This window comes from Zosterops lateralis (genome assembly GCF_965231275.1).
Source record: "Zosterops lateralis genome assembly, chromosome: 8".
In the NCBI taxonomy this organism is placed as follows: domain Eukaryota; kingdom Metazoa; phylum Chordata; class Aves; order Passeriformes; family Zosteropidae; genus Zosterops; species Zosterops lateralis.
Genome location: NC_139768.1, coordinates 3,051,501 through 3,077,674, shown reverse-complemented (window position 1 = coordinate 3,077,674; position 26,174 = coordinate 3,051,501). Strand labels below are relative to the sequence as shown.

The 26,174-nt window shown below is 40.6% G+C and overlaps 1 protein-coding gene across 1 annotated transcript in view; it reads left to right on the top strand.

Annotated features, from left to right (window-relative positions):
• Positions 1-2,934: 2,934 nt before the first annotated feature.
• Positions 2,935-26,174, top strand: part of NRG3 (neuregulin 3) — a gene marked incomplete at its 3' end in the record, with an annotated part of 323,202 nt that continues 299,962 nt past the window's right edge. The window contains exon 1 of the mRNA XM_083866686.1: positions 2,935-5,096. Within this exon, the coding sequence (XP_083722812.1) occupies positions 4,394-5,096 (703 nt within the window). The 5' untranslated portion in view covers positions 2,935-4,393. The remainder of the gene's footprint in view (positions 5,097-26,174) is intronic.

The following is a 26,174-nucleotide window of genomic DNA, read 5'->3' as shown; positions in this document are numbered from 1 at the left end:
GTAGCTGAGCTGGGGAGGAAAGCTAAGAGGAAGAATTAAGTAAAGAATATTCAAATGCCCTAGTTTGGGAAGCAGCGTAACACCTATTTATATAACCAGCCCCAATTCAGGCATCCTTTGGGAAATTCTGTTTTGTTCACCACAGCCTCCTGCTGAAGTACCAGAACACAGAAGGTAAGGTGGGTGCTGGAGCAGCTCACAAATTCAAGATTGGTTATGCTCTCAGGAGCTGATTACACCATAAAGCAAAATAACTGTGGAGGTTTTGTTGCTCAGAACTTCAGACGACACTTAAACGAGATAACAAGGAATGTCTTCAGTGTTTTGTAAAGCTAGGGAGGAAAAAAAGGCATCTAACTGTGTGTGTATGCAGGATTGGGAAATGGGCATCCCACAGGCATATTATTACACACTGAAATGGATGTAGCTCCATTTCATGGCTCTGATTTTCCAGATTTGAATTTCTGCTTCTTTTGTTGGCTCTTTTGAGGACAGTTATCTTGAGGTTTCTGGATCTGACTCCATGATAACAGCTAAACAATAATCAAAGTCACCCATGACATTTCATTATTTGCAATAATGGCTGTAGCCATGTGTGAAGCCAAGCAGGAGCAGCACCGTTGCAGCACAACCTTTTCCTAGGCCATACCCACTGACAACCAGAGTGGAACCCCCTGTGACAAACAAAGTGATCCATGCACAAATGGCACACCTGTTCCATGCTGTGTCACACCAGTCCTTAAGAAAATACCAGTTCTGACTCCATCATAGATAAGTAATTTTAATCCACTCCAGGAACAGATGTCCTCAAGGAGATACTACAGATTTCTTTGCATATTATGAAGAAAAGTCAAGAAAAATAAATTACATATTGTTTTCTGATCATGATAAACATAGTTCCAGAAAAAGTAAAGGAGTTGGGCTATGATACAAAATGAGTAGGAAGAAATGCAAGTGAGAGCTACCAAATACCTACGTAAATTAGAATTAATGCATGGAACAGATTCAGTTTAACAAGAGTGGGCTGATTTGAGAAACTGATTATGATTTGAATATTAATTTTTAAGGACAGAGAAATAACCTAAAAGCATTCAGAGACTGTGGTTTTGTATACATCATAACATTTTAACTCATGACTAAGTTATTACAGGAAGACATTTCCATGTATTGCCTTCATTAAGGTGTCTGTCTAGATGAATGACTCTTTTTTTTTGTTAACTGTAGGACAACCTATTTGAAATACATTTGCATTTACTATGAGGTTAAGGGAAGCTTCTTGTACCAAGATCCATTTCATATTTTTAGACCAAAGAACTTTCTTCAAGAGAAAATAGTCATTGGTAAGATCCTAATTAACATATCAGGGTAATGCCTGTTTTTAAGTAATTCACTTAAGGCACATTGAAAGCATTCCATAATCAATTTCAAGAATGGTTCATCAATCCTCAATAAGAATGGGAAATTGAAGAAATGGGAATGGGAAGAATGGGAAATTAAGAAAAGAAGCCTGAAAATCTTTACTAATAATACAGGAAGCCTTCCAATATTAAAGGATGAAATGGCTACAGTTAAATGATCTTAATGGTATCACATCCTGATGTCTTCCATTAGAACCATTGCAAAATTTAGGAGCTGATGGCCTGAAAATCTTAGTGGGGGAAGAAGTGCAGTTGAGACTTACGAAAAACTCAGAAAGAGTCCAGGACATAGTCGTGAGAAAAAGAAAAGCTCTCTGTCTTGTGTTGTAAAACATTTTTGTTCTTCCAAGAAGCACGTCCAAATTATTTGGGGATGAGGACTGAGTGATTCATCCTGGGCTTAGTGGACTGCAGTATGGTTATGGAAGAGGCAGGAGCTAAAGGACATTTGCACAGGCAACACAAAGCAGCTCCCAGGACAAAGCCATTCCAAGCTTTCAAGGAAGGTGAGAACTTTGTAGGACAGGCACTCAGGACTGAAAGCACCTGGTTCCAGATTTCCATAAAATCAATGAAGACGACTCCCTGGATTTGCAAGACTTGCCCCTCTTTCTCATTTGTTTGCCTTATTTGGCATCCATTTGTGGTTCTTTCTAAGTGCTTTCTCCTAATCTTTTTTCCTCTTCACTAAAGGAGTAAAAACTCCAAAATTCATGTTTTCCAACGCCAAAGTGAGAATGTTTTTTAAGTGTCTAAATAGTACAGTTACCTGATAAACCACTTCCACAGATCTTCCTGATGGCTGTTAGCACAGAACTGTCTTAGAGGAGCTGCCAAACTCCAGAGGGACTTCTTGAAGTGACAATAATCTAGATATCTAGTTAATATAATAGTGATAATTTAAACGGTATTAACATTCATTCTGGAGAAAAAAAAAAATCAAGCAGGTATGTTTCAGCTGCAATATTTTATTTTATTTTATTTTATTTTATTTTATTTTATTTTATTTTATTTTATTTTATTTTATTTTATTTTATTTTATTTTATTTTATGCATTGCGTAGATTGTTCCCAACTTCTCTGCTCACTTATCCTGCAGAAATATCATTATCCTTAAATACATGACTAAGGAAATGATACCTATGCATCAATACCAGAAAAGGACATCAATAAGGTACCAGGTCGGAACAAAGGCTTAAAAATACCTGCACATGTATAATTCTGTAGAGCATTTTCTAAAAAATTGAAAATGGAGATTAAGCCACATTTTGCAAACCGCTGTTAACCCTTCAGTGACCACTCTAGCTGGTGAAATGTTTGTCCAATAAATAAAAGGAAAACACTCTGTTGACTACATTGAGCTTGGAACTTCAGCTTTGGTGCAGACCAGATCAGCCAGAGCAGTTAAGAGCTCAAAACTTGTCTGGCCACCTCAACTGTGGCCATGCCATCAGTTTCTCCCCATCTGCTGAAAGAATTTTTTGCTGCAGATGCCTGGTGGGGCGTTGTGGGTTTTTTTGGTGATTTTTTTTTTTTTTTTTTTTCTTCAGCGAATCCCATTAGAAACAAGAGCTGCCAGTTGATACCTGTGGGAGAGGCTCAAGGTGGGAGAAGCGCTGGCTCTCTGGGAGGTGTCCCCACTCCCAGCTCTCCTTCCTCTGCCGTGCAGCACCAGCATCGCTCCCACAGGGATGTGGCTTTGGGAGATTCGCCCCCGCCCCTCTCTCTCTTTGCTTTTTTCCTTTTCTTCCCTTTCCCCTTCCTTTCCTCTCTTTGCTGGGCTCCGTTTGCCGTAGCCTCCCCCCCTCCCGAGGGGTTTGCCGGGATCATTTATTTATCTTGTGCGCATTAAGAACCCACCATTAGGCTTTGGTGGGAGGCGCGTTGCTCGGTGCGCGCTCGCTGCCTCCGCGGCGCTGCCGGAGGAATACACAATCGAGCCGGAGCTGCGAGCTTGGCAGGAGCTGCCTCTGCGTGCCCATTTCACTTGCCGGATCCTTATATTATTATTATTATTATTTATTTTTTTTTTTTTTTGCCGACTGGGTCATTGATTGTTGATTGCCGCTTTCTTCCAGCAGGGCTTCACATCTTAATTTTTTTTTTTTTTTTTTTTTTTTTTTTTTTTTTTTTGCGTGTGTGGATTATTTAATATTTTTTTTTTTTTTTTTTTTTTTTTTTTTTGGAAATCCTCACCAGAGGTTTTTTTTTTTTTTTTTAAATTTTTTTTTTTAATTTTTTTTTTTTTTTTTTGATGGCGGGCCGGACTTAACGCGGGCGCGGAGGGGCTGCGCGGAGCCTGTGCCGTGCCTTGCCTTGCTCGCCCCCGGGGCCCCGCCCGCGGATCGGCCTCCCTGGCCCGGCGCCGGGCGCGGGTTGGCCGCGGGGCCGCGGAGTGGCGGGTGCGCCGCCGCCTCCTCCCCGCGGAGCCGCCGAGGGATGCTGTGATGCTGCTGCTGCTGCTGCACCGCGGCCGGGAATAGGCGGGGGAGGGAAGGAAGGAAGGAAGGAAGGAAAGACGGAAAAAAAAAGGATCTCTCCCCCCCCCAGCACCACCAGCCCGAGCCCCGAGGGGAGAGAGGAAAAGCGAGAAGGTGCGTGAATTGTCAATGATGTGAAGGAATGTACCTGCCCGTCGCTGGAGCCGCACACGCTTGGGATAAAAAAAAAATAAATTAAACCGAGGAGGCTGATCCTTGCGACTTAAAAAAAAAAAGAAAAAAAAAAGAAAAAAAAAAAAAAAGAATATAGCGGAGAGGGACAAGAAGAAGAAGAAGAAGAGCGACGAGGCTGCAGCAGAGCGAGCAGCGCTGAGCGCCCGGCGGATGGCGCGGCCGTCCCGCTGACTCCGCGGCCGCGGGAGGCTGCGCGGGGCAGGGCAGGGCAGGGCAGGGCATGCCGTGCCGCCGGCGTGACTGAGCTCCGCTCCGCGCTCCCCTCCGCGCCCCTCCGCCCCATGCCGCCGGCCCCTAAAGGATGAGCGAGGGGGCTGCCGGAGCCGCGGCGCCCGGGGCGGCGGAGGCGGCGGCGGCGGCTGCAGCGGGGGGCCCGGGCGGGGATGGGGCCGGGGGGCCTCCGCGGGAGCTGCGCTGCAGCGACTGCATCGTCTGGAACCGGCAGCAGACGTGGCTGTGCGTGGTGCCCCTCTTCATCGGCTTCATCGGCCTGGGGCTCAGCCTCATGCTGCTCAAGTGGATCGTGGTGGGCTCCGTCAAGGAGTACGTCCCCACCGAGCTGATGGACGCCAAGGGCGTGGGGCAGGACCCCTTCTTCCTCTCCAAGCCCACCGCCCCTCCCCGCGGCGCGGAGACCACCGGCAGCGCCGCCGGCACCCCGCGGCCGCCCAGCCGCGTCAGCCCCCGCCTCACCACCATGAGCCGGGCCCCCCCGCGGCCCCCCGGCACCCGCGGCCCCTCCAGGCCCGGCCCGCGGCCCACGGCGGCCCGGCACCCCGCGCTGGCCCCACACACGGCCCCGCCGGCCGCCAGCGGCCCCCCCGGCACCGCCCGGCCGCCGCCCGCCGCCCCCGGCACCCCGCCGCCGCCCGCCTGGCCCACTGCGGCACACGCTACCTCCTCCTACAAGATCTACGTCCACGACTCGGCGCCCTCCTGGACTTTGTCTCCTTTCCAGGAGTCCACCACCACCACGCCGGAGGCCAGCACGACCCCCAAAACCCGTAAGTGTCTTTGGCCGGGCGCCCCGTCCGGAGCCGGTGCCGTTCCCCGCGAGGGAGCCCGGAGAGCTCCAACTTTGCGCTTCTCTCTCCCTTTTCCTGCTTGCGCCCCCCTTTTCACCCCCGTTTGTGCGATGGAGCCCTGGCTCTCTGGCTCTCCATTGAGGAGACAGATTTCCATTGTGGTTTTAGGAAGGCTGCAGACCCCCTTTCCCTTTTCCCCTTCCCCTTTTCCCCGTCCAGGCTGCTGAGGAGATGCTGGGAGGTGTCAGAGCGAGAGGCACCCGGGGATGCCCCCCCCAGGAGGGGCAGTGTGGAGAGAGAGTGGCTTTCAGCAGGTGCAGGGCTGGATTGTGCATGTTCCCTGCTGCTGACAGAGTTTGGCTCCTTTGGAAGGAGGGCGGGCTGGGCAGGGATGCGGGATGCTCTGTCCGTCCCTGAAGGCTCCTGAAGGAGCTGCTGGCAGGACCTAAAGGAGCCCAGGGCACCCCGCCCCGGGGATTATCCGGCTGTGGATCATCCAGAGCCGTCCCAGCGCTCTGCCGGCTCCCGTGTGCTGCCCTAAGTGACTATATTTTTTTTAAGCAGAGGAGGGGGCTAGTTCTCCGATTGATGATGCTCGGTGGATGGTTCTTCCCACCCTCCCAAGCGCAAACCTAAAGATTCGGGCTAAAGCCGAAAATTCATTCGGTCTGGCTGCATCAACTTTCGGCTTCTCATAAAGGTTACTTAGGACAAATGCAATCCTTGCCAAAAGAACTTCTGTGCGATGCTATTCAGTGAAATGCTCGATTATAGTGTATTATAGCGTTCTTCTGCGTTTTCTTGGATGCAGGAGAGGAAATGAAAAGCCGGGTGTCCTCCATTAACTCTTACTTGCTGCTGCTGTCAGTTGAATCCCTTTTACAGCTCAGGGCTCCCTTTTTTGTGTGCTAATGCTGCTAATCCTTCCGCTGGGTGGATTTTGTTGGAAAGCAATACCAACTTTATTTTGTCTCTTAAATCTATTTGTTGATAAGCGCCGGGGCAGGGAGGATAGGCAGTGCGAGCTGATCTTGTGAATTGACAAAATTCGGGAGAAAACCAGCAAATTGGACGTGTATGGGTGGGTGGGTGGGTGTGCAGGTGGCGGATGGCTGGGAATGATTAGGAATGAAACTATCAGTGAATCAGAAGAGCTAACGAGGCAATAACTCGTTTTCCCTGTGTCTGCCGCAGTAATTGAGGGAGAAGCAGCCCTTACAGGTGTGTCCAAGCCTGTGCCTTCTGGAGGTACATCCCAAGGTAGCTGGAAGTTGCCAGAAGGAAAATCTTTTGTGGAGCTCAATGCAACCTGTTTCACTCAGGTGTAGGGAGCTGTAATAGGGCACTTTTTAGAAACAAAACAGCAGATGAAGCTGGATTTTCAACCCATGGGTTTATTTTCAATCCTTGTGTGAACCAGCTATGCTACATGGTTTTTCAGACTGCTGTGATCTATCTGTATCTGCCTGGGCTTGCCAGGTGGGATCTGTCAGGGTCTGAGTGCTCCCTTGCAATCTCTTCCTTTCCCCCCTTTCTGTCTCCTCGGATATATAAGAGAAATCCACAGCAATTTCCGCCCCTCTAGGGCTGTCTCCTTACAGGGTATAGAAGGCAGGAATATCCTGATTAATAAATAATGTTCAGCTGGCAGGACTCTCCTCCATGCAAGACACATAAAGGAAGAAGAAAAGCCACAATCTTGAAATGTTCCTGGCAGTTGCAGAGCTTCCTAACTATTTTTTTTGTTTTAGGGGAGGCTGCTAATGCCTTTTACAGCAGGGTGTTTCCCTTCATGCAGCTCAGTTATAGGATGGAAATGCAAGAAGTGCAAATCCAGCAGAAATTGACCCTGTTTGGGCACATTGATAGCAGAGATTATCATTAATGGAAGATTAAATAGATTACATAAAAAAGGATTTGAATTTGTAGGGCATATGAACATTTTTTTTTTTTTAAAGCCTACAGCTGTACTCTCCTGATACACATGAGCATCTCTAAGGATACATGTAAAATTCTTTGAGGCTGCAGTATCCACTGAGGGGGGGAAAAAGGAGAAACACAATCTTTGTGCTGTGAGCTGCTGACACGGTGTGACCCCAAAACAAATATCTATGTCTGCCACTAACAGCTCTCAGTGAGAAAGGGATTTTTTTTTTTTTTTTTTTTTAGAAAACAAATTCATCCCTAATTTCCCAGGTTGAGCTGCGTGTTCCTTGTGTGCCCGTTGTTCCAGCTGCTGTGGAAATGAAAGTCATGGATCCTGTTGTACCTTGTGAATACAAATCTGACACGATGAGATTCATGCCCCAGCCTTCCAAACAGTGCACGCCCTTGTGTCACCCTCTGGCCTGGCAAGGCACATGTGTGGGCAGGAGTCAGAGGTTATTTAGCATTTCACAGCTTTTGAGAAAAGAAGCAGCTGTCTTTATTTATACTGGGTTGTGCTGTAGTTTATTTAACGGTCTTAACGTGGTAAAATGGGCTCAAAACAGGACTTGGGAAAATGGAAGGGAAATCAGGAGTTATTTCTCCAGAAAGCCAATGATTGCCCACCTGAGTAAGTGCTGCTAAAGCCTTTTCTCTGTGTGTGTGTGTGTGTATTCATCTGAGGAGATGTTGTGAAATCTCTCTTTTTTTGTGGGTGTGCATAATGACAATAATTCTTGGTTGTGTTTCACTCAAAGTCAAGCTATCTGTTAGCTGTTTTGAAAGTTCCTGATGAAGATCCTTCAGGTTCTGACTAAGCAAAAGCCACTTACTCATCAAATCTCTCTCTGTATCTTGTGCCTGCGTGTGTTTTCCATGATCATATATAGACTATGACTTTTCAGCCTAAGCCTCTTCATCCAGTGCTCAGTGTAAAAGTCCATCACTGATTTAGGAGGATAGTCCAGCCTGTAGATTAAAAAAAAAATAAAAAAAAAAAAATAAAAAAAAAATCAACCAACAGACTTGAACACGTTAGTGAGGTTTTATTTTTGTCAAGCTATTGGTTTCATTTCTAAAGAGTCATGCCCTGATTTTTCCAATATGCATTTTTTTCATGGTATTCTGGGTTCTTCAGTAATGTTATTATCCTCGAATTGAGATGCTGTACTTAAAAGAATTCCTGTGTGAATTCAGCTATGAAATAGCATCGTGGTTTCTCTTGTGTTCATATGACTAAAGGCTAATGCAGAGAACTGAGGTCAGACAGGTGGGGCTCAACTAATGCATAGTAACCGAGAAAAGAGATGTTACAGAACACTTAATCAATATCTCTTGTGAAGTCCAATTGCAACCTTTTTTTTGTTTGTTTTTTGTGAGTCTGGGTAGACTTTGATTTCCTGCTAAAGATTTTCTGGTCCAGTCATTTATCCTCGTCATATTTCCTGACTGTTTGCAATGCACACCATGGGTTCAAGCAACAAGCATCTGGCAGATGCACTGCTACCAGCACTGACATTTTGGTAAAAAAGCTCTTTGTTTCATTTTGCACTGACTCAAATATCTTTTTTTTTCACATCGAGGATGACACTTAGATGGAACTGTGCGGGGTTTTCACCAACTGGAGGGTGTTGTGGGAGGTGCCAAACCGTAGTAAAACCAGACCTACTCTTCCCCAGAGCTCTGAAGATTCCTGCCAGCAAATGACACGGATGGTGAACGCTCTGCATGATGAGTGTGAGCTGTCATTGAGTCGAGGGACACACACGTGGCTGCAGAGCACGTGCCTTTGGCATTAACTGAGATAAAATTGGCATTAATATGCCAGTTATTTACTGATTTAAAATGCTTTTTGAATTGAAAAAAAGACACTGAGGCAAACAACTGGGAATTTTAAAAGCTTTTGCTTCTTCTTTCTCACTTATTTTTTATTCACGTATCTTCAATCAGTAGTACAGACATGATTAGATTTGTGTTTCCTATCTTATATACTTGTTGACAGGAAGGCTACCATCAAGGCAAAAAATAACAAACACAGATGTGCAGCCACATCACTGAAGTAAAAGTTATTGGAATTTATTTTATTTTTCATATTTTACAGCTATAACTTTCTTCATCTGTTTCAATTAAGTTGGAGGACAGTGGACTTAATTCCGTTTTCCATTTTTAATCTTCTTTATACTTAGGGACTAGAGCAGCTATCACTGAATTCATAAAGAAGTGGAATTTTCAAATAAGACCCACTCAGATATGTGCATTGATTCTATTCAGATATATTTCTTCTCTCTTCCCTTCATTAAAGTGATGGTTGGAATCCTGTGACCTAGAAGAGCTTGCATGGTGCTGGCATGATGAGTGGGAGGGATATGGCTGAAATTATTCCATGCTGATTTTTAACCCTGAAGGAAATTCTTCTGTGGGGCTGTAGAGTTTGTCATTACATTGATTTAACCTGTGATCACTGATGAAAGCAAAGCCTTGCATTTTATTTGGCGTAATTTTTTTTTGCATCTATACAAGGACATTATGTGATATATTATATGTTGACAACAGAATACCATTATTAAATTAGAGTATTGATTCATTGCAAAGGATTATGCTAAAGTAATGTTGATGGTTTATCTAAACCCACAGAAAATGGAAATTAAAAATTAAAGCAAAAGACCTGTCTCTACAGTATTGTGTCTAGTGTTGCACAGTGCATTTATCATATGACTCACTGCTTTGAATGCAAAGCCCAGTAAACACAGGGATTGCTGTGGATTTGGCCTTGACTTTCAGTTCCACAGCCCAGCTGGTTTTCAGGAGGTACCTGAAACTACTGACTTTTGGTTTTGTTAATTTCTCCTGTGATTGTTTTGGAAACAAACTTCACAAGGAAAAGTGCCTAGTAAAATCATGTGGGATGACTTGGTCGCAAGCATATATAAATAAATTCATTAAAAGCACAGGCTTATTTGTCTCTGAGCCTGATTTTTTTTTTTTTTTTTTTTTTTTTTCTTTTTGAGCTTCTTTGTGTTTGAACAATTTTACAATGCTGTGCACATGCAAGATACGAGGATGGATTTGTGCATTTGCACAGGGCCAGTTTTTGAGGAGGATCAGGATCTCAGAGCCTTCTTTGGCTGCTTTGGTTCTGGTGCTTGTCCAGTCAGCGTGGTTCAGAACACAAACCCAGAGGTTCCACTGGAGCTGGCTGGACTGAGTGCCAAGCTGAAGTGCATCTGTTTTGATTTGGAAGTCTCTTTCAGGTTCTGCTATGTGGAAGGGGTTGGTAGTCACTGTTACTATTAAGCACAAGTACTTTTTTATTATTATTTTGCATTACTAGGGTAGACAAAACACAGGATAAACAATTATATACTTTGTGTTATGGAGGTGTTTTCTTCCTCCAAGAGACTCAGTTCTTGGCTCAGTATGGTGTGGGTTGGAAATGTCATTTAATGGGACAGCTATGCTTCAGATCAAAACTGGGGCTGTGTTTTCTTATCACTGGACTGAATTTCCAAGGTGGACAGGTCATAAACCTGTTTCCTTACTTTTATCTTCCCCTCCATGGCTAATCTTAAGCCACTCCACTGAGTGAAATGCATCTTCATTAGAGGAAGGGAGTTTCCAGTGAGGATGGAGAGAGAACATTTCAAACTTGGATAAGACAGAGGATGAAGGTTCAGGTGGCTTCCAAGTAGCACAGAGAAAACAAATGCACCCAATTGAACAAGTGCTTTTTGAATGGGTTTCTACTTTCTGTCACAGAACTTTCTGAGGTCCCTTGGTAAAATGCCTTCAAGAGGAAAAAAATTGAATAAAGCAGCCAGGAGGAAAATTAAAATAGCAACTGCACTTCTAAATTTCCATGTCCTTTTCACGGAAGAAGTGCCTAATTGGATCACCTCTTCCTGGTGAAATTTGGAAGTAGCAGAGAAAAATATATTAACTAAATGTTTAATACTAACTGTTTAAATGGTTGTTTCTGTTTTTCAATATACTCAATAATACTCTAGTAATGTTTAAAAAATATAGATAAAATAAGTCTTCCAATATTTTGTCTTTTCCATCCTCTAAGACCAGTATTTTGGATTTCCAAAGCTGTGTTTCTCATGTAGCATTTAAATAGAAGGATTCCATGACTTTCAGATCTTCTTTATACCACATTACTCCTGATTCCTTTCTTTTTTTTGTTGTTGTTGTGGATATGTTGGCTGCTGACAGTAGGAGATAAACTATTCAGCTTCAAAGATAATTCACTTCATATCATGTTGAGCAGCCAATTTTTAAATCCAAATTGATTTATGTTTTTTCCTCAGAGTGGTTTTATATTTTTTATTTTTGCAGGAGAAAGCTCAGGTAGAATGGGAAAAGGCTCACTGTCCAATAAAGACATAACTGGGTAAAAAATATAAACTGACTCTTTGGTTTGGAATACCTGAATTCTACTTTAGCCCCTGTAAAATCGACACAGAAACTGGCAAAGTTTCTTCTTTGTATTTTAACATCTTTTTGTTTGTTGGTTTTTGAGTTTATGGCTTTAAAAAAAAATTGAATTTATCTCTTGATGTGCAAACATTCTAAGCCCAGTTTAGGGTGTGCTAGTGATGCATTTTCTGTTCTGTGGAGTTATGGGTCTGCAGAATCAGGGCCAATTTATGTGAACATCTGTGTGATTAAATGTGTTAGTCTGTCTTAGATTGCAGTGTGAGTGCTTACAAAACATGCCTGTGTAAGTGAATGTACATCAGCTTTTTAAAAGCTGCCAACAGTTTTTAAATGTGCTTATTACAACTGAGTTTCCATTAAAGGGTTTTCTTTTTGTATGTATGCGTGTGTGTGTATTCTTAGCACTGCCTTGAAAAATACACCATTATTCTGTTTACCCTGTGCTGAAATGAGTTCTGTAGTAAAATCTTTGTTTTCTGGAGGACTGTAGTTGCTTAGCTATAAACTGGGACAGGACACATGGGTTATGAATCTTTTTGCACATCACTTAAACTGTTTATTTTCCTGATTTTTGTTTTTTCATTATTCTTGAAACTATTTTTGTAGTTTTTCTCTGTATTATGTTGTCAACTATGTATATGCCAAAATAGACATTTTCATGATGCTTTTATAGACAGAAAATGCTTTCTAAAACATTGAGGGTGGCAAGATGTATTTTAAGATCTATCTCTTTTCTGAAGCCAGAATTATGAAATAAACTTTACATTGTTCTTTTCAGAGCATCATTCCTGTAAAAGTTCCGAGATTCCAGTTCAGCAAGAGCTGAGCCTTGATTGCTGGCTGTTACCAGACAGAGGGGCTGTAGCACTGTGCAATAGCAAACCATTAAATTAGTATTAATAGCAAATAGCCTCTTTTCCAGAGCTGAATATTCTCACTGATGTCAGAACTCGTGAGGCAGGGATTGAGATAAGGTGTGTTATTCTCCTGGAAGGGTGCTGGTGGTCTACTTTTGCTGCAGTGACAAGTGGTTGACAAGGAAGGTTGAAAATGTTCAGCCTGAATTTGCTGTGCTGCTTCTCAATGTCATCAAGGTTTTAACAAAGCCAAGCAAGTTGCACTGAAAAAGTGTTGCTAACCTGGAAAACTATGCGAGGCTAATGGTTTCTTCTGTCTCCCAGTTCAGTGCATAGGAAAATAGCATTTCCAGTGGTGTGCTCAGGTGCCTCAGAGCTGCAGCTAACTGCCCTTCTCAGTGGCTGAGTAGAATATCATTAAATATAAAAAAAAAATAAATGTGAGGAATTTTTGTTTCCTCTCCCCTGGTGAATTGCACTACAAGTGATGGGTGGATTATCATTAGGGTAATACTGAGCTATCCCAGAAGCTTTGACTAGGAATTGATTGTGTTAATACTTGCTAAAAACAATCCAGTAATTGTCTTCCAGAGGAGTTGTTTTGTTAGTTGTTTTGGTTTTTTTTTTAAAGAGTAATGTTGTGTGGAGAGAAAATTATTTTTCTTGTTTGGTCTGTGAGCAAATTCACAAAAGAGAAGCAGGGGTTGTGTTGGAAACTCAGAGATAAGCTGCACTGAACTGGTACAGTGATTTTCCTGCCAGGGTTCAGTGGGCAGTGGGTTCAGGAAGTTAACTGAGGAGATTATTCTGATGGGTGTCAGTGCTCCTGATTTTGAAGGGTAGAGGTACTTCTATAATTATTTCATAAGTAGCTAAACCACATTAGTCTTTAGCCTGAATTCTGGCCCAGATACGTAATGGTCATGGTGGTAAAAGTTCAATCCCCTTGGGATTTTTTTTTTGGTTGTTGTAATAACTAAAAAGCTTAAATGTAATGCATAAATACATACAGCAGTGACTTCTTCCTTAAGCAGATTGTGTTTCTTTTGCTTTTAGATTTCAGTCTTTATTTTATTACTTATTATAACAGAGCATACCACGCATTTCACAGGGTCAGCTGCTTATTTTTAAGCTGTATCTCAGTGTAATAAAGTTGGGTGTAATTAGTTTTCATCTTCGGAAAAAAAATTAGAAAAACATAGGTTGGAAATCAGAACAATTTGTAAATTATACTGTTTTAACAGGTGAAAGCAATCATTGGTGCTGTTTCTGAGTTGATAATATACCCACTGTTAGATTTAGTGATTGTCTCAAGGTAATGATAGTGAAATGATGGAGTCTGGTTCTGACTGAGGCTGTGCTCCTGCAGCAGGTTTTCACATTGCACATGGGCTCTCCTTCTGCTGCCTCTGTCATGCCTTTGCCTCCTGGACTGATTTCCTTCTGAGCTGTGAGGACTTTGATGCCCATCCTCCTAAAACCAACAGAGAAGATGCAGCATTCACAGGATGCTCTGAATTTCATTTTTTTTTTACTGAGGAGGGTGAACATTTGCTGTCACCTTGCCTTAGAGAGGAGGGGGTTGGTGACAGGCTGGTCTGCTCTGGAGTGGGACAGCCTCTGCCTTGTCTCTGTCAGCATGAACTACCCTGCCTTGTTCCCTACAAACACAAAGGGGGAAAGAAGTGCTCCTAATACCTTTTCATGTTTCTATACAGAGCCCTCCTCAGTCCTAAATGAAAAGCATGGAGAGTAACTTAATGTTTTAAATTGGTTTTAGAAGGATCCACCTGCAATGGGGAATTCTTTCAGGTTTTAGTTCTTGGATGGCTGGGTTTGATCTGAATATGTGAAGCTGAAATGCTGGTGTGTGATGTGTTTTAGAGGGGAAGAGTTTGATACTGTGATTGTTACTTTATAGGTGGCTGAAAAACCTACTGGATTTCAGTATTTTGGGTGCATTACAGGGCTTGGTTGCACCTTGTGTTTGCACACATTTGGAGAGCTGTCCTCTGTCACCTTGGCAGATGTGGGGGGTTTGTAGCCAGCCCCAGCTTTACTTCTGTAAGATGGATCTATAAATATGAGCTGAACACAGAGATTGAGGAGCTGCTGAGCTCCTCGTTCCTGCTTTGTGTACAGTGCATAATGTGGAACTGTGAACACGTATTTATTTAAATTTTGTGGTAATTAAAATACATTTAGCCCTGATTTTAGCTGAACACTTGACTGTTCTATACAGAACAGTGCTGTACCTATAGGAAGTAAAATGTGTTAGACAATAAAATTCTTTACTAAAGAGATGATGGTGGGTAGAGTCCTACAGTGATGATGAGGTATGTTAGGTGATCAAAAGATTAATAACTCTTGTGAGATGTTTTATTTGCACACTTTGAGAATTTTGGCTGCTTAAAAGCAGTGTGGGTTTATTAGGGAGCTTATTTTTTTATTTTATGTTTTTAAGGAGATACCGTAAGATTATATCTAATTAATTAGACACATTACATTTGAATTATTTAATTTGAGATTATCTTTCAACCACCCCTTAAACTTGTAACTCTCCCTTATTTTTTTTTTTTTCCACATTTTTAATCCTGTTCGTGAATGCAATCTATATTGACAGCATAGACTCTTGGACTTTTTTTCCTAACAAATACTACTTAACATCAAATTTCCTATATTTTTGTGTCGTGGAATAGAATTAGAATGTGTAGCTGAGTATTCAGTGGGAGCTGTAGGCTGGTCAGCAGTTCTGTAAGAGTCACAGCAAGAAGCAGGATGGACCACAGACAGGCAAAAGATTGAATGTTTTACATGAGAACTTTTCATTGAGAGCAATTTAGAGTCCAAACATCATGAATTTCTTCTGAAGCTCAGTTCAACTCTGCCTAAACAGAGGTTGGGATAATCAAAACATAAATAAAGGAAATCAGGATGGTATTACATGAAATATACGTGACATGCAATTTCAGTAGTTGCTATGGGAAGTAAGCTGAGGTCAAAAACCCCAGCAAAGCCCAAACATAGTAGCAGAGACCCACCAGTATTTCACCTTTTTGTGGGTTCCTTGGAGAAATGATTTCATGCATTACATAACCCAGGAGCTTTTCCCCCTGGGTGCAGAGGAATCAGCCTGGTAGTGCAGAGGTGGAGATCCTGCTCTGGAGTGAACAAACCCTGCTCACAGCTGCCCTGGGGCTCTGCCCTTTGCTCATACAGCTCAACAAAAACACCCTCACTTTCCCCTTCCTACAGAATAAAAATGCCTTTTTCCTACTGGGGTTTATAGACAATGCCTGTAGCAGAGAGATTTTTACTAGTGGTGGGCAAGAAACTGTTTAACATCTTAAAATGTTCTTGTACTCAGTGTTTTAGAGGTAGGTTTTGTGTCACTAGTGTGATGTTAACAATGAACTGAGCTGTTTTAACAGTGGGCTGCTATAGAATAACTTCTTTCTCACTAGTTGAGCTTGATGATTGGTGTGCTGTTCATCCCAAAAAGCTGTTAAAACCTCAATGGCGGTAAAAGATTTGAGACTGTTGGCTACTGGAAGTTAGGAAACCAGGTTAGTTAGTTAGTCCCTTCCTTTTCCTCAAGCTCAGGTTTTCTTGTTTGATAAATAAAGATTTGGTGCAAAGGTACAGATGAGGAGTGAAGTTTGTATTAATGAATATTCAAAAAATAAGGAAATATACTTCACAAGTCTTGTTTTAAATTTCTGAAAATACGTGATACCCTTGGTTTTTCTGTTGCTTGAGTGCCTGATAATTTCCAATAATTCTCTTGACAGTGAAATCTATTGGACTTAAATACTAAAGAGGAAGGGACAGAAGCTTCTAATTTTTTTCGGGGTGTTTTAAAAATATGTCTCCAAATATAGCCAAGGTCTGTCCTTGGATGACAGGGCTGTATCTGACAGGAGGGCAGGGCTGTCTGTGAGACACCCCAGCAAGCCACTTACTCTAGTTAGTAATTCTTTATTTTTGTCCTGCAGTGAGTGGAATCAGGTTTGAATTTGGGACACTCATTAGGCCAAGGCCAGCCATGATGACAACCCCATTTAAATCTTGACTTTATAATCACTTGTCACTGGGAATTTTAGTAACTACTATGTTTTATATTACTGTCTCGTTATATTTTAGAAGCAAAGTGTTATTGTTGCCATATCTCACATCAAAAGGAAGAAACACTTGCAGTATGGTGTAGTCTTCTATAGATAGAGTCAAAATGCTCTCTGAGTAGGTGGGATCCTAATCCAAATCCAAACCCAATGAGATAAGTGAGAATAAGTGGGCTCTAGCTAACATTTAAAATAAACAGTTACAAAGGAGTGACTGTCTTAGCCTAGTCTGTTGTTCTGCATTTGCTCAGAGTTGACTTTTATGAAGTGTAACTATGCTGATCTCTAAAAAAAAAAAAATCTAACAATAAAAATACCTTTATTACAGGGAATCCCAGATGGAGAATGAGACAAGTTTTATGGGAGAGATATTGTAATAAATCAATTAACTCAACTGGAGAAAAATTGGCAAATGTTTTTTTTTACTGTGTCTCTTTTGACCTCCTTCCAAAATAGTAAGATTCTTGTGTCAACAAAGTTTGAGCTGTTTGTTGTTTTTTTTTAAATTAACTGAAATGTTTTTCATAACCTGAATGATACGCTTGGGTTTCAAGTGTAAATATGTAAGCTTGTTAAGTGCTTTATTTGCTTATTTTTCCTGCTGTGGGGTTTGGGGTATATAAACAATATCTGTGGCAGAGAAATTTACTAGTGGTGGGGAAGAAACTGTTTAACATCTTAAAATCTTCTTGTACTCAGTATTTTAGAGAAAGTTTTTGTGTCAGTAGTTATTATTAAAGATAAGTGTTGTATGAACACCTGGATGTGTACAAACCCAACACTCAGTTTCTCATTGAAGACTTGCTCTTTATGAATTTCAAACCCTCTATGAAATGATTTACACCAGTGCTTGAAAACCACGTTTTGATAATAGCCCTTTATAATGCCTTGAGGGGCATTTAATTGCCATTAAGTGGCACAATCTGCTGTTTGGGATGGAGAGCTGGGAATATTTCAGTTACAAATAGGATAATGAAATGGATTGGAAATGAGGAGGTGTGATAACAACTGGATGGATCTGTGATGTTAACAGTGAGGTTGGCATCCTTTTTATGGCCAGAGGACACAGTGTGTGCCCCACAAGGTGGGATATCTGTTCCCAGGCAGTTGTGGGGTTTCCTACAGGTGGCTGACTGATGTGGGACACACTGAAACTCGACCAGCCTGCAGCACCTGTGCCTGGCCCTTTTTGCTGAATGGTGGGCTGGTGTTTGTGGTTTTATATATAGGAAGGTTTTGTCCATGTTTTTATGTTTTCCATCACTCTCAGTGGTTCTGTCAGTCTTGAGTTGCAAAAAAAAAAAACAAAAACAAAAAAACCCTAATAATTACAGTTCTCCAGAGTCCCAGGCAGTCTTTCTGTAAATCATGGGCAACTTTACCAAATGCCTGACTTCTCATAGAGCTGAGCAGTTGGTTGTGTGATCAGTGTGGATATTCCCTGGAGAGGGCATCACAGAAGGGATGATTTGTAGATCTTTAGATAGTTTTGTAAAAAAACCAACATCTTATATTTTGAGCTTATACATGAAGTCAGGACGTGATCAAAGGTGGATTTTCTACTGCACATCTTAAAAATTAACTGTAGAGTTGGGCTTCAACTTGCAATAGGCATGAACTCCAAAATACTCTGCTATATTTGCTTTTCAAATCTTAGTTTCTCAAAGCATAGGCCTTGGTAACTATGTAGAAGTTTCACTCATGGCTTCTGCTGAACCTTTTAAATAGGGACATGTAACAGCTATTCTGAAGTGATGCACGTGTACATCGCTTGATGTACAAGTGATTTCCATGTACATAATAAACATAACAGGAGCTGTCTTTCCTCATTTCATTTTTCCATGTCTGCTAATGCTGCTGTGTTTTGCTGATGCAGTGAAATTGTGGTTGCCATTCCCAGTGTTCTGTGCTGATTCTTCCATTGCTGCTGCTCAGTTAAGCTCTTCCAGAAATACCCTGAGAGCAGGACAGCAGAGGTAGGAGCAGAGGTCTTGTGCTGAGAGGAAATGAGAGAGACAGATTTAGAAGCTCAGGAGATTGGAAAAGCCAGTGGAACTGTTTGTATTGTGCATATTTAGCGTGCTTTCTCTTAGAACTAATTTATTATGAGAAGGCTCCTGCCAGCAAGTGAATTATTGAAGAGCTAAGAAGGAAATTGCCCCACGGTGATGTGCTGTGCCCATAATCAGGTGATACAGTCTGGGAACAATTCCTGTTGTGCTCTTCAGCACAGGATCCTGTGCTGTTTCTCCCAGGGATTCTCCTGGAATGGGCGGTACTGCCAAAGAGAGAGAATTAGTGTGGACTAGAGAAAGAATTCTGCATCTGGCGGGATATACCAGCGCATCTTTTCAATTTCCCAAACGAAAAGATTTCCTAGCCGGTTGAGCCTGTTGTTTTGTCCCTGCTGCCTCTGCAGTCTGTGCTGAATGAACATTTCATTGTCACCATGTTCATCACCTGAGTGTGCTGTGTCCCTCCCGTGTCCCTCCCTCATTAGGGTGAAAAAAATGATGTAGGCAACTGCAAAACATGAATTTTGATACTTGTTTTCTATTAAGCAGATTATAACTTAGTTGTAAAACTTGCTTAATTCTTACGGATCTTTTCTACAATAAGAAAATCTTGTGAAACTCTTTGGAGAGAGAAATATTTGGGGTATCTTGGCCTGCCATTGTGAGAGTCAGTGTCACATCTGTTTCCGATTCTTTGTTTGTTATGGTTTTGGGTTTTTTTATCAGGTTTTGGGTTCTTTATCAGATTAAATTTTGTTTTGTGGCAAGTGCCCTGGAATATGCAGTGAGCTTTAGAAAGTAATCTTCTAGAATCTTTCCAGGGTGCTTCTTTTCTATAAGTGCTTCATTTTCTCTGTAAGTGGTTCCTGCTGGAAATATAAAGTTTGTAGTAGATGTTTCTCCATCATATTCTGCAGTGAAGATCAATGCACAGAAGTAATTTATCTGCAGTATCCATAATTGATGCTCAATCTTTTAGTAGAACATTCTGTTTCTTTTATACCCTTCCTGTTAGTGATACACTTAAATACTTTATTTATTGTCTTTACCTAATAGCTTTTAAAATTCTCTTGATTTTCTGAATCATTTGCTCAGGAGAGATTTTATTTTAGAAAGGATGTGTTGTCATTTCACTTGCTGTCTTCCCCTGTTGTGTTCTCTTGCTTTCAGAGAGAAAAACTCTATACCCTCCTTATATTTATAAGGATATATATATATATATATATATATATATATATATATATATAATCTTATATAATATACACAATATGTATATTGTATAGGATTATTAGGATTTAATATATACAATCTCATATTACAATGTTATTTGAAGTGCTTATATTTTATATTCTTATGCTTTGCTCTTTCCATTTAATTTCCTTCTTTTTTTTCCTTTCCATTTAATTTCTTTCCTTTTTTTTCCAACTTCCCAAATCTTTTGAAAAGCTTCACCTGTTGTTTGAAGTGGCTGTGGCTTTTCTTGTCATCTCCCTTTTCTGTCATGGCTGAGCTGTGTCGTACTCTCATGTTTTGAATTAGCTTCTGTTTTTCTGTGAGAACTGAGTCAAAACTGATTGCATGATACCCTCTTCTTGCTGTTGCTGCTAAGAAACAACAAAATAATAGACAACAAGAATATAATCACATTTTTCCATTTACTGTGTTCTGTGATCTTTTAAGTGGCAACACTGGAGTAGAATTTTCTGTATTTGCTTGCATCAATCAAGTAGAAAGTTGTCAAGTTATTCTGAGTCATGCCTGATTTTGTGAGGAAGTTTGAAGACTTATTTCACCTTTAGCAATGCTAAAGTTCCTGTCTGTTGGAGTTTTCCCATGATCACTGCGTTTAAGTGACTAAATTTTAAATAACCTCGCACAATGAGTGTGTTTTTTGTTAAGCATGGGGATAAAATATTTGAAAATCATCCCTAGATATTTATATTTTCTTACAGTGATACAGATCTATACTCCTAATTCCATGTTGCAATTCCTTGATTTCCATCCTTGGTATGGCCATTCTGCCTAAACATGGCATTTTCCTGAGCACTGCTTGGTGCTCAAGGAGATGAATTTGTGTTGTTGTCCCTTCCAATAAGTGAGTCCTTCTCCTTCATGGCTGTTGCCAGATCCTCGTGCCTGGCCATGACCACAGGAGAGCTGCATCTCCAAATAAACAACCAATTCCTTGGCTGAGGAGCAGCCAAGATGAAGAATCAGTTTCCTGATGGGTTTTTCCTTCAAGATCTTCATTTGGTCAATGCTTTGACAATATGGTTTCGTTTTTTCCTTCAAGATCTTCATTTGATCAATACTTTGATGATACGGTTCCAGTTTTTTTCCTCAAGATCTTCATTTCATCAATGGTTTGACAATATGTTTTTTTTTCCTTCAAGATCTTCATTTGATCAATGCTTTGACTATGTGGTTTCATTTTTTTCCTTCAAGATCTTCAATTGATCAATGCTTTGATGATATGGTTTCATTTTTTCCTTTGAGGTCTTCATTTGGTCAATGCTTTGACCATATGGTTTCGTTTTTTTCCTTCAAGATCTTCATTTGGTCAGTGCTTTGACGATATGGTTTCCTGTGTTTTGCCACTCTTGTGCTTCCTCTCCTTTACAGTACCTTGGATTTGCTGCTGCTGGATTTGTCTCATGTGGGCCCCACACATCACAGAGACAGGAGGCTGGACCATACTGTCCTCTCCTCAACATCTGGGTCCTCAATTCTATCTAATTCACCTCCTCCTTGGTCATACGTAACTTCTTTGGGATGTAAATACTGCTGCACATTTGGAAATTTGTGGTTATTGATCTCCTATTTTCAACCAAGAAAAAGGTTGTATTTTTTAACAGTTATACAGCTATTTTTTTTAATTGCCTCTCTTCACTTTAGATCATTATGTGGTACTTTGAAATGCTAATAGAATAATAAATTTGGGTGGAGGGAACATTGTATTGTGAATGACAGATGTCTTCACTGTTCCATGATTTTAAAAGAGGTCTATTCTTTTTAGTTAAAAATACATTGTCTGGGCTTTATGAGTCTCTTCTGCTTCCTCAAGGATAATTTAAACTTCCCAGAGTATTTCTTTTTATGATTTAGCACCATTTTGGCACTTTCTGCCTCTGAATTTGATGTTCTTGCGAGTTTCCGAAATTATTATTATTCAAATAAATATTTAAATGCGCTGTGAAAGAACTTTAAGAAATAAAGGAGGTTGCCTTTGTTCCCTAGATAACTAAGCCTTATTTTGATCAGTTAATTTGTAGTGGCTTTATTCCCCTGAGCAGGTAATTAAATGAAGAATAAAACCATTTGAAAGAAAAAGCCTTTTGCATTTTCTTAATATTTCTCAACATTTAGGAGAAGAGAGAACAATATTGTATTTAAAAGGACAATACAGCTATTTCTGTTTGAAAAAGAGAACAGCTCATTGTATATTAGGTAGCACCATATTCTGTTCATGATGATACTGGGATCCTTTTTAATTTGCAGTAGTAGAGTGTATTCCTTTATGGATGAGTGCATTTGGTTTTCCGGGGGGTCACAGTAAAATTCCTGCTCTACATTGATGAGAAAATTCAGTGGTTCCTGAATTAGAACTTGTTAATTTATATCAGCATCATACTGGTGTGGCTTGTACCCATTTTAGTGGTTGCATCATGTAATTCTAGATGAGACAATCAAGATTTAAATAAGGTGAGAAAAAATAATGTATTTGTGTTTAGTATTTATTTGGAATGATATGAGCACTGAGATTTTTAATGAATCTATCTCCACCACATGTTTTATACCCTTCTATAATAAGAGATTGTATTGCGAAGCAGATTGGAGACAAAAGTAATATCTTAATTTGTATGAATGCTAGGATTTTTAATTTTTTTTTTTTATTTTTATAATAGTGAATCTGTTTTGTTTTTATCTCACAGCAGGAGGGTGTAGACGTGCAGTTGACAATGTCCATCTGATCCATTTCTTTATCTCCTTTTGGATATTTTAATACTTTATACGATCTCTAAAAAGGTTGCATGTTGAGTAAGCCTTAAGAAGCATTAAAAACCTGGTTTGATGACCAGTTTAATGCTTCTTCCAAGAACAATTTGTGGAGATTAGGATTTAGTGAGATATCACTGGAAGATTAGCAATTGCTTCTTAAGGCATTCTGAGTTGACAGCTAATGGATAACTTTCCCCGATAGCTCTTTTATAGTCTGCTGCAGCTGGATGAAAATCAATGCTCAAGTGAACTCAAGTTTGTGTATCCATTAATTTTGGTGTTAACAGATGAGTACGACTGCCACAGTGAACTTGCTTAGTGCGTTCTTCCCATCTGTCATTATCTAGATAACCTCAATTAACACGCTGATTAATCCTCAAATTCTTCTTCAGCAGCTCCTTTCTGGACTGCACAATGTGGAGGAAAATGTTCCCAGCGTGTCTGAGCAGACAGAACACACACTAATCAATACCCAGATAAATAGAGCCTGAAGAAAAGGAGCCTCCTTTTTCCTTGTATTTCCTACCCTCTTAAGGTGCTAAATAAAACTCTACTTATGTTAATTATTTTTTTCCCTAATCTATTCTACATTTTACTATAATTTGAGCTTAAAGCTAATGATTTCCTTGAGTTTTACCATTAGCTGAGAGTTACAAAGCACATTTCCAATGTCATTTCCAAAGAAACAGCAGTCACGGTGTAAAATGCCTTGAGTTTTACAGATTGATAAACAGAGCTAAAAGAACTGTGTAGCTGTCAGTTATTCAGGACTGTTTGTGAGGGAGCCTCAGCTCTCATTTTGAATCTGCTGGTGTTCCCATAGTTATAATCTAATTTAAGCACTTTTCTTCACTGTAGCTGTTGTATCTGTTGAGTATTGACTGGGGGACAGCTCTTTGCTTCAAAAGTTAATGACACGAAATAAATATAATCCAATATTTCAGTTCCAATCTCTGTAGGAGCAAACATGTATTCACTTATTTACTTACTTACTTATTTATTTTAAGCCATGCTTTTTAAAGGTGAAAATCATCCAAAATATGTGAAGAGTACAGCAAAAAATGTCTTTTGTTTTCTATCCCCCTTTAGCAAGAACTAGCTGTGGAAGCTGTTTCTCTGCATTAGGCAGGATTGAGTAAAAAATGTTTTAGGAAGAAACTAATGTGTGTGTTGAGTGAGTAATATTTAAAAGAAAGCTGCAGGAAAAATTACCTAGACACTGTTTTTATAGATTCAAGAAATTATTGCATGGGCGAGCTATTACAGGAAACTACCCAGTAAGCCATTTTAAACTGCAAAAATAATCCATTATGCACTTTTAAAGTTTTTATCTAAGTAATAATGATCAAGAGCTTTACTTTATAACCAAACAAAAGCTCTAGACTGCTCTTGTGAAAAGAAACATTTGCTGTGCTGCCATGCCTTTAGGAGGATGCAGCAGTGGCACAGTGTTAGCAGTGCTGAATCCAACAAATTGTTGTAGAAATAGAACTGGAATTTGCCATGGTTTTTGTAGGGTTTAGGGTGTAATTTCATTTGTTTCCTGATACTGATGGTGGATCCTCTTTGAAATACAGAATGAACTACGTAGTAAACATAAATTGCTAAGATCTGAGTGAATGGTACAATGTGTGTCTTGTATAGAAACAATTCTCCAGTTCTCCCTGGTGGACCTAGTTTGGTTTATAGGTTTATGTTCTTATGCATGCTTGACATTTTAAAGCAAATTGCAATATATAATCTTCTTAAGAAAACTGGTTATACCCAAGTGGTAGCTCTAAGTGTCTTTAACCTTTGTTTTCCACAAAAGCAAGTATTAATCCTTATTACTAAGGCAGAAAGCAAATCTAACCATTGGTTGTGCGTGTCATTGGTGGTATTTGTGTCAGTAGTTTCTTTTGTATTTCTGTGACTTCTTACAGTCCCAGATTTCAAAGGCTGTTCCTCAGTTTTTAATGCAGAGAGGCTTGTCAGCCTTTTGACCCCCACAGCCTGAGGGATGCTCCAGGTGCTTCCCGTGCCTGTGGACGTGCCCTGGGCTTCCTGCAGCACGAGCCTGCTCAGAGCATCAGGCTGAAATCTTCCCTGTCATCTGTACATCCCTCTGCTCTTGCCATTTCGGCTGTGCCCCTGCTGATGGCAGACACCTTTTATAGCCTTTTAATGCTAGAAATAGTTCCTTATTTTTTAAAGCAATTCAATGATTAATCTGCTCTTAGCACTAGTACAAGTATATTTGGCCTTAAGCACAAACTAGGCATGGTTGCTGTCTCAGTTAAAATGAAAAAAGAGTTTGGGAAGTGTCACTTTATCCCCGGGAACAGAGAAACATGTCTGGAGCTACTTTACAGAAGTGGTCTTTAAATTTAGCGCACTCTGAGCATCTCTGAGCCTTGCTGCTGAGGAGCATGTGATTTAAATAGGACATAGGAGTCCAGGTTCTCAGCAGGGAGAGAGGCTGGTGCATCAGAGATTCCACAGCTCAAATGCTTTGACATATTTTTGCCTTCTGGATTACTAACACTGACTTCAGGCCGTGTATAACTTCCCTTGCAGATTTTCTATAACTCATCAGTTGAGGATATTTGTCAGTCTCAACCTTCTGCACTGGAAATACTTTTCAATAAGCACCCCCCTGTTTCCATGGAGCTGTAGTTATTAAATTATCTTAATGCTGACCTAGCAATATTCAAAGAAAACCTGTTCAATCTTTCGAGTGTAGCAACAAAAGGAGAAACTGCCGAGTGCAGGGAGTGAGAACAAACAAAATCTTGGGTACAAGCTGCAGTTTGGGCAGGAGGAGTCCCCAGGATGAGCTGTGCAGGCTGAGCTGGAGGGCTGCAGGAGCTCCTGCCTGGCTGCAGTGCATCCCTGCTGCTCATTACCCAGAGATCAGCTTCAGGCCATTCATTAGCCCATCCCATGCCTTCAGGTTTTCTAGCACTTGGGTCATTTGGTAGGTTTACCATGTCTTCAAGGAATACCAGGGGTTGAGTTTTGTTATTTTTCTTATTTCCCTACTAAATGTTGGTAATATTACAATTTAATCTCCTTTCTTTTAGCACTGTCAGCCCTACACTGATGATTTTTCAGATTATCTGATGGTATATGCAGAACATCCCACTTATTACAGGGCTTAATTTCATTACATCCACATGCCAGTCCATCATGACTACTACCATTATAACGCTTTAATTTGAATTTTTAATAAGGGCTTTGATCCTGAAGATAATTACAAGCATTCAGTTATAATTGTGTATTATCGATATATATTATATATGTATCTTATTATGCAGAGAGCTTACTCATGTGCAAGTTACTGATGTACAAGAACCTGCATAATTAAATCCGTATTTTATCAACTTTTGGGCAAACTATTATTACTGTATACACAATAACAGTTTTCAAGGGTACCCAGTTTTCTTTCCAGCAGTGATCTGAACACTTAAAAGCCTTATTCATAGAAGGAGGAATAAATGTGTGTAAATTATTTTGGAGTTATGGCATTAATAATTCCTTTCAACGTAATGTTTGTAGAACTGACTCATTGGCTGCTGGTGTACATCCCTGCACACACATTTTACTTTCCTCATCACTGAGAGCAGCCTCTGCTCACAGAACATACACTTTTATATTTTAAGTATGTGCAAAGCCAGATCTAGCAGCCAAGGGATAAAAGAACCTAAGATAAACCTTCAGGGA